General features: G+C 47.9%; 2 protein-coding genes across 2 annotated transcripts; both read right to left on the minus strand.

Annotated features, from left to right (window-relative positions):
- Positions 1–63: 63 nt before the first annotated feature.
- On the minus strand, positions 64–2,981 carry EDB82DRAFT_422771 (uncharacterized protein; the record flags this gene model as incomplete). The annotated part of the gene is made up of 6 exons (XM_065607621.1): positions 64–977; positions 1,031–1,224; positions 1,357–1,386; positions 1,940–2,035; positions 2,191–2,582; positions 2,640–2,981. Coding segments are annotated over 6 exons (1,968 nt in total), but the record flags the coding sequence as incomplete, so codon positions are not given.
- A 1,714-nt stretch (positions 2,982–4,695) lies between these two features.
- Positions 4,696–6,270, minus strand: EDB82DRAFT_115140 (protein PNG1). Its single transcript, XM_025732343.2, has 2 exons — positions 5,616–6,270; positions 4,696–5,558 (listed from the first exon to the last, which is right to left on the minus strand). The coding sequence occupies exons 1-2, from the start codon at positions 6,116–6,118 to the stop codon at positions 4,709–4,711; spliced, it is 1,353 nt and encodes a 450-aa protein (XP_025587615.1). The 5' UTR covers positions 6,119–6,270; the 3' UTR covers positions 4,696–4,708.
- Positions 6,271–8,644: the final 2,374 nt, after the last annotated feature.

Consider the following 8,644-nt stretch of genomic DNA (forward strand, 5'->3'; position numbering starts at 1 on the left):
GTTAAGGAAACCCTCCTTGAACACTCGCCTGTAAGAACACGCCTGAAAAACTCAGCCAGCTCCTTACATCCGAATCACCAACTTTCCCGGACCTCCTTGGATCTTGTAGACCTTATCACAAGCTTTCCTGATATCTTCCAAGTTCTCAAAATCCACCACTGTACAAATCCCTTTGACCTTGCCCTGCTTAATCATACCCGCAACAACTTCCATATCCTCCATGATACCAGGATTTCCAGAGAAGAACTCATACTTTATGTTCGTACCGCGTAACTTCCAGGTATACCACCACTGAAACATATCGAGAAGCCATCCGAGCCAAGCTGGGAAGAGTTTGGGACCCATCATCTTGAGCATCACTTCGCTCTTGGGCACGCTTGCGATACTCGCGAGGATACCTGTCTTGGGTTTGAGGATGGCTATGCAGTCGTCCAGTGTGCTGAATTGAGTGCTGACTGCAAAGTCGACGGTGCCTCGACCGACCATTTCGACTATGTTTTGAGTTTTGTAGTCATAGAGTTGATCAACCAGACCAGGAAGATACTCTTCAACAAGGCCGATCTTGGCTGTTGACACTGTTGAAATGATCTTTTCTGCGCCAAAGTAATTTCTGGCGACTTGGATCATTAACGAACCAGTTCCGCTGAGAGCAGCTGGTATGTACACCGTCTGTCCCACAAGGTCATCCAGTCCTCTGAGTTGTAGTCCATTCTTGATGGTTTGATACGCAACTACCGTGAGCGCTGGTAAAGCAGCAGCTTCTTCAAAAGAAGTATGCTCCGGTTTCTTGTGGAGGAACTTGGCTTCTGTGGCAACGTAGTCTGAACACCATTTTGCAGGCGGTCGACTGAATAGAGGCTTCTCATACTCCACGCCGTAAACTTCATCGTCGACTTTGAAGTCTGCGACAGCTGATCCAACGGCTATCACTACTCCTGAACCCTCCATGCCGAGAGCAAATGGGAATTTACTGCACTCTTTGTCAGAGGATTGTCTTAGGGTGTATGTGTGTTGACTTACACTCGATCACCAACAAGGATACCAAACTGCCCAGACGCAAACTTCGTATCACCAGTATTGATACAAACAGCTTTCATCTTGACAAGAACTTCATTTGGTTTGGTGATGGTTGGGATTGGTTCCTCAATGACTGTGTACCCAGCTGGGAGACATTTTTTAGGTGCAACGAGGGTTCGAGTGGTAGACGGTAACTTGGACATTTTGCTTAAAGTGATGATCCGAATTCTTGCACTGTATATAGAGAAACAGGAAGAAAAATGATCTTTTATTTACTTGCTTCCGGCGGCGGAGTCGGTGCCTCGGCGGTGGAGGTGGATATGTTCGGAGGGGACCCACCGAAACCGCCGAAGTCCGCCGCCGAAGATCCTTTGGCGCACCGAGTCCAGTGCTTCCATCTCTTTTTGCGGACTTTGATGAGTTGGTAACTCAACGTCGTGATCTAGAATCGTGTGCATGTTGAGTTTATTGATGAAGGATAGAGTGTCCCTTTTTTTTTTTTTTTTTGCTGGTCACCCATCACGAGAGTTTGTCCTATCCCCACGACAACAACGAGTAGTGTTTGTTGTGAATTGGCTGTGGTTGAACCTTGGAGGTCTAAGTTTGGCTTTGAGACACACTCAAGATCTCAAAAAGCAGCCTGGACGCGGCCGTATTCCTCTTTGTAAAGCGTCGTGTCCTTCCAGTCAAATTCACGCCCCGTGGCCACCCTTTTATCTCAATCGTGGAACACACTGACATCACATCCGAGCAGGCAATCAAGGTAAATAAAATCAGTCAAGTACATTAATCTATTGAGCCTCGGCTCATAATTCATAATTCTACATAAAGAGCAAAACGTCAAATGCCATCCTTCCTTCAGGTACCATTCGTAAAAACATCCGAATGCGCCGAGCTCCTTAATCTTAAAGAGAGATCGCACTGCTTTATGGCTACCAGTAAATCGCACAAAAGAAAAATCCATCTCTCATCTCCGTCTCTGATCGCATATTTAATCTGCCCATCGGAGGTTCCTAGCCTGATCGCTATACTTGTACCATCGCGCAGAAGTCGACAGGGCTAAAAGAACAGGTCAGTCACCAAGCACTACTAATTGCCTTCGAGCACAACTTACTGTTGAGACGGTTTTTAAGAGGAGTAGTATCTATCTCACCCTCGTCGCTCGTATACTACTTAGCGTTGACACCATGCCCAGCGTCGACAAAACGATCAATCATCTGCTCATCGTCCTTCTGGATGTCGGTCACCAGCTTCTTGTTACCCTTCCAGTCGCTGCGACACACTGGGCATGTCACTTTTCCAGGACGAGCGCAAATCTTAAGGCACTGCATGTGGAAATTGTGACCGCAAGCTGCAGCACACCAAACGATGGAAGCCTTCTTCATCTCTTCAAGCTTGCAGTAGCATATGGGGCAGTCTCCCTCGATGGGTCTGCGCTTCACGGGTTCCTCTTGTGGCTCTACTGAGAAAGAAGGCGCGGAATCGAAAATTGACTTGAGCTCAGTGCTGATGAGGGCTTGCTGGTAGACCAACTCATCCGGGGCGTTGAGAACCTTCTTCATGATCTGCAACGACAAATTAGTGCCATGTTTAAAAAAGGGTGAGACGTGAGAGAGACTTACAAAGATGATGTGCTTGCACTGCTGGAATCCCAGGGAATGGTGAGGACAGTTGCATGAGAGCCGGTTTCCGATACTGACCGTGTAAGTATTGCCAGTCGCTCCGACCAATTCAAAGTCCTCCTCGGGACAAGCCTCGGTACCGTGACTGGTGCGGTTTAGGATGTAGAATGTCTGCCCAAGAGAACGGCTAAGGACACGATCAAAGAACTTGGGGGGTTCGGTTCTGAATTTGCACAGTCGCTTCTCTGCCTTTTCCTTTTTCTGCTTCTTGCTGGGAGTCTCCTTTGGTGATTCATCTTCAGTTGGCAGCTTGCGCTTGGAGGTTGATGGCGATGGATTCAAAGCAACAGGATCTTCGGAGGCTTGACCTGCTTCCTTTTTCTGCTTCTTAGGAGTGGTCTCCTTCTTGGCCTTGGACGATGCAACTTCAGCTGGCAGCTTGCGCTTGCGGTTTGATGGCAATGGTGATAGAGTAGCATCAGTCAAGTCGACAGGAGCCTGGAAGGGTTGATCTGTTTCCTCTTTCTGCTCCTCCGGTTCGGTCTCCTTCTCGGCCTGAGATGGTTCATCCTCAGTTGCCGGTTTGGTTACCTTGCCCTTACCCTTGCGGGTAGATGGTGATGGAGTTGGCAGAGTATCATCAGTCAAACCGACGGCATCCTGGGAGGCTTCACCAGCTTCGTTTTTCTGCTTCTTGGATGTGGCATTCTTCTTGGCCTTGGTTACCTTGCCCTTGCGAGTTGAAGGTGGTGGAGTTGGTATCTCGACAGCATCCTTGGAGGCTGTCTTGTTAGTCGGTTTGCGTGAGACCTTCTTCTGCGGCGTAACCACAGGTTCAGCAGCCGCAGCAGCGCGTCGAGTCTGTGAGCGAAGAACTCTCATTTTCACGGTGATCAATTTATTTGAGAAAGATTGATGTTGAAAGGGAAGAATAAAATGTTGTTGTGATTGTTGGATATCTTTTCTCTAGGGTACCTTCACTTTGGCTTATACGTAAATTTTGCCAAGTGTCGTGCACCTGCAAGCAAGTCTCCCTAAGTCCGTGACGGGATTCATCGTTTCACCTCTTTCAAGTAACTTACATGATATTTTTAACATTTGATAAAGAAGCCTTTGAATTCACCCACGGGGGTGTTCATTGAACGGAAAAAGGAATTGAACTTCTTTGATGAAGATCCAAGGTGAAGCATTGACTACCCTAAAGATAGGACGTAGTGAATTTGACACAAACACGTGATGTAGCCTTTGACAACTGAAGAAACCTTTGAATTGATTCATTGGGCTGGCAATTAAAATAGATGCATGGTATTGAATTGCTTTGTTGAAGATCTCGACGAAGCACCATACAAAGCCAGGCACGTGACGGATGCTCGATACTTTCAAGTAACCTCAAAGGGCCGGTAGCTGACTCGTCAAACAATGACATTAAAATTAGCGACCACATCCTCATATCGCATTCACATTCACTTAAATAAAGACAATTCAATTTGGAAAGAAAGGAACTGCACTGTGGCATTGATTTATCCTATCTTATTCATCCACTGATCTGAACCATCTCTTTTGCCTGGCCTCATACTCGCTCATGAAAGCCTTTAAAGAAAACACATCCAAACGCCCCGGAGCAAAAGGACCAACCCGTCCCTGCTGGCCACCGTTATGCGCCCCCTATACAAAGAGAATAAACAAAAGAAAGTAAAAAAAAAAAAGACAGATTGATTTGATATGGTAGATGATGCGGGCTGCCGCCCTTGGAAAATGGTTCAACGCCGAGTCTATGCTATGGCTGTCAAAGATGTATAGTATTAGACATGAAGGGAATATTTGGTTTGTGGCCGTAAGATCATCGAAAGGATGGTATCATGGAGAAGGTCGTGTGGTTTGATGGCCGTGATACTTTCATCGAGGTATTCGGGTTTTAAATTCGTAGTGAACCATGGGTGTGGGTATTATATAGTCGGTCCCCATGGTGAAGTGGTAATGACTGGTGGTGGCGGTCATCAAGTAACAATACACATGCGCACACAAGTTTCGCAGTGCCAATAAAAGAGTCGCAATGAATGCGCGCAGCTTTAAGGCAATGGTCGTCGGTGGCTGGGATCGCGGGGTTGATATCGATTGTGAGATTGTTGTTGTTGAGCAGTCAACCACTCAGCAGTTCCAGTTTGTCGGCCAGGTTGCTCAGCAGGCACCTTGGTATCGCTTCCACTGGCTGTTGTGTGGTTGGATCCACCAGGGGAGCCGGGGACGAGGTCAGTCACGGCTTGTGCAATTGAAGCCACAACGTAGCCTCGAAGCTCCTTATCTTCGCGGGTGTCTTCCTTCTCCAATCGGAAGCGCTCGTCCTTGTTCATGTTGGAGCGACGCATGTTCTTAATCTCTTGCATAACGTAGAGAAGAACCTCCTCAGGGCATCGGTTACGCTCAGAAGCGTGTTGGTTCTTACGAACATATCGTCGAGTAACGTCGGTAGCGCCATCAATAGAAAAGGCGATGCAGTAAGACATCTTCTTACCCCAGCCCTCGGCATAGAGACGAGGGTTGTCCCATGCTTCCTCACAAGCGTCCACATGAACCCATCGCTTCTGGTGGTCAGAGTAAACCTCGGTCCAGACATGGTCTTCGGCGTTCCAAACCCAGCGAACACGACCACCGACAGCTCGGCAGAGCATGCTAAAGCAGTTGGCCCATTCACCAACACGTCCTCGTCGAGTTTGCAATAATCGCCAAACATCACCGTATCGAGGGAAGCGTTCGTAAGCTCCACAATGCTGAGCAGAGCATCGATACAACTCAACTCGAAGGGCACCACAAGCGCTCTCTTCAGGCGTAGGGGCAGTCATGCCTTGAGCGATGGTAGGAGATAAGCAGGATGGGCATGGTGGGTTGTTGACCCAGCTAAAGAAAGATCGCTTAAACCATCTATCAATCGTGTCAGTCATCTAGCCGAAAGATGGAATCGGATAGAAAATGACGTACCTTAATAATGCCCGAATAACACAGTCTTGATAACCCCATTCGGGTTTTCGTCCATCACCCATGCTCTCAGCCTGAGCTTGCAAAACCTGAGTCTCTTCCTCGGCCTCTCCATAGATGCGATCCAATGGAATGGTTTGCAAAGCCTCGTCAAGCAGACCAGGGTTCTCGTATTTGGTTGGTGTTAATGATAAGCTGATGAGGAGGTTTCTAAACTTTTGAGAATCACGGTCGCCGGCAGCAGGAGGAGACGGGATTTTGGGGAGATGTCGCAGGGCGGCGTAAGAAGGGAGAGCAGGTCCTTGAGACGCTGAGGGTCGGTTATCGGCTGGGAAAGGTGAGCTTCGCATATGAGGAGATTGATCTCCCAGGCTCGGAGAGCTTTGTCGAGATGTGTTTCGAAGATCGTTCATACGCTTGTCTCGTAACAAGCCCTCGAACTGGACTCGAAGATCTCGCGCCCATTCCTCGCCATATTCGCCCGCAGGCGTGTGTTGGCCCGCCATATTGATATAAAAGTGGTTGTTTGAGTTTATAGACGGGCGATGTAGTTTTGGAAGTTGTTATATGAGATAAATCGATGGTGTTGTTGCCCAGATGTGACCAGGCTGGAGAGATGATTCAATCGTTGGGTATTTACGAGGTTGTTTGAAACCTCAGAGTTTCGTCGTAATGTTAATCGTTTGAATGTCGTCGTAAGCAACGGGATGCGTGTCAACAGGCTTGATTGCCACAATACACGCGTTGACCCAGATGTTTGTTTGGGCCTTTTTGGATCTGAGAGCAAATCCGTCGGTCGCTCTCGAGTTTGATGACTAAGAAGATTCAATCGAAGTCGTTTCTTTTTTTAGCCGTCGTGAGAACACCGTTTGACAGGATCGGTTTGAAGTCAAAGTTGAATCGGATTCTCGTCGTCGTCGTCGTCGCCGCAAGTGAGATAAATGAGAGGGAGTTTAACGACTCGCGAATTGGCGAAAGAAGCTGGATGATGACCACTGCAGACCAGACAGCGCAGCACAGCACAAGAAGAGGAGAGGCAGGAGCAAAAGCAGGCAGGCGATGAGAATCGAGGGTGGACCAGGGGAATAAAGGGACGGGGTGTCTCGGGAGGGTGTGCGTCTTTGGCTCGCTCTAGCCCACTCTGGGTCAGAGCCTACGATGGCAGTTTACGCGTCAGCAGTGAGCGCCACGACCAATAACAGAAACCGTTGACGGTCTGGGTGGGGGCCGCTGGGCGCAGGGGAATGTACTGGTACAGCGGCCTCGTACTTTTGGAGGGATTGCCTTGCTGTAGGAAAACGGCCACTGATCCTGTTCCGGGCGTAGGATTGATTGGATTAGATTGATGGATACTCTGGTCAAGTGAAGACTCAAATGACAGTATTTAATATCACCGCCAGTGAAGCCTACGAGTATTAATGCGTATATCTTTTGATAGTTCGTGGCAGATACTCTAATAGACAAAAAGTCTACGCAAACAGATTCATCATCAAGAGGCGACAGAAACCCATTTCCCAGCTACTCAGGCCAGGCACCGCGAGGCACGTGTACGTAGACCTTTTAGTGATACCAATACCAATTGCGTGCGTACCTCCCATGTACGTTCTAGGGGAACACCGAACAGCGAAAGACAAAGTGGCGCCTGGCCTAGATCATCGTCATCAGCGAATTATTAGCGAGCGTCAGCCTCTAAATTCGTGCGACTCGGAATACAAGTCAGATGGAGAAAGGAACGACAGAGAGGCGACACTTGTTTTAAATAAAATATGGATTTCTTTCAAAGAATGGGAAATCTAACGCAAATCACCATCTACTCAATCTGTGGCAATGCATTCGATGTGAAGCCTCTAAACTCAACGTAGTAGTTGATAAGCGCGGGGAAAAGAAACCGTCAGGTCGTGTCAAAAAAGCATCGACCGCTTGATCAGTGGAGCAGGACAGGCATTAGATCACTGGGCTGTCCTGGTGAGAGAGAGAAAAGACAGAATTCAGTTTCAATTTTTGGGTATAATTATAACAAAGTGTAGTTCAGCTAAGAAGCTAATGTCACAATAACAACTGAGTATATCAAGCTTCACAAGCTATTGTATCCCCAATTTGTCATTGTAGAATACTGGCCTCTGAGGTTTTCCTCCGCCGGAGAAACGTTTCGAGGCTACTAACCACCGCTGCAATTTTCTGCGAGTCACAAGTATCGGTACATTAGCGGGAACGTGCCCCTCGTCGTGGTGGGCGATGACGAGGCAGTGGTGAGGTCCTTAAAAAAGGCCTTGTTTAATAGCATCGTGGCACAGCCTACCTATGCCTACACTGAGCCACGCTTGAGTCTTTCAAGGAATTGACGCACTGCCGCGCACTCAAACCTGGAACTTTAGACTATCTTGTAGCTGAGTAGATGATCGCGCTTATTTGTGTTGCCTCTGGGAGGGAGATTTGTCTCATCTTTTGACGATCACTAGCCACAGTGTCGTGGCGGTGCCGTCCTGGCATCTTATTTCCAGTTCCACACGGCTCCACTTTGACTCGCGGCCTCTTGTCCCTTGCAATTCCACTGCCTCCATTGACGTGCATCATAATCCGCTGGCACGCTCTGGTTCTGTTTCAACACTTTGCGCATGAGCATTTCGAGATAAACACGTCGATAAGTTTCGGAGCTTTTAGAGTTCAATCTTTGAATCTGATGGACTACATCGTGACTTCATCTGTAAGCCACATCTCTTTGATGCCAGGGACGAGATATAGCGACCAACCAACGCTATTGAGTCAAATACAACTGGTGACCCTATAGTGTCACAATTGATATTGTCTTGCAATGCCAGGCCCTCAACTCTTGCAATAAAAGACATCAAATATTCCTTCTTGATCCGAAATTGTCGAGGCCAATACATTACGCCCGACAGACAAGATGCTCCTCAACGACTCCGCGGAGATCTGCACTGCATGTTTCTTCCCTATCCCGCATTTACCTGATACCGTCGATCACGAATAAAACATGTCTTGCTCGTTGGTCCTAACATCTCAAACATCAAATC

Source organism: Fusarium venenatum, assembly GCF_020744135.1.
Source record: "Fusarium venenatum strain MPI-CAGE-CH-0201 chromosome Unknown EDB82scaffold_1, whole genome shotgun sequence".
NCBI lineage: Eukaryota > Fungi > Ascomycota > Sordariomycetes > Hypocreales > Nectriaceae > Fusarium > Fusarium venenatum.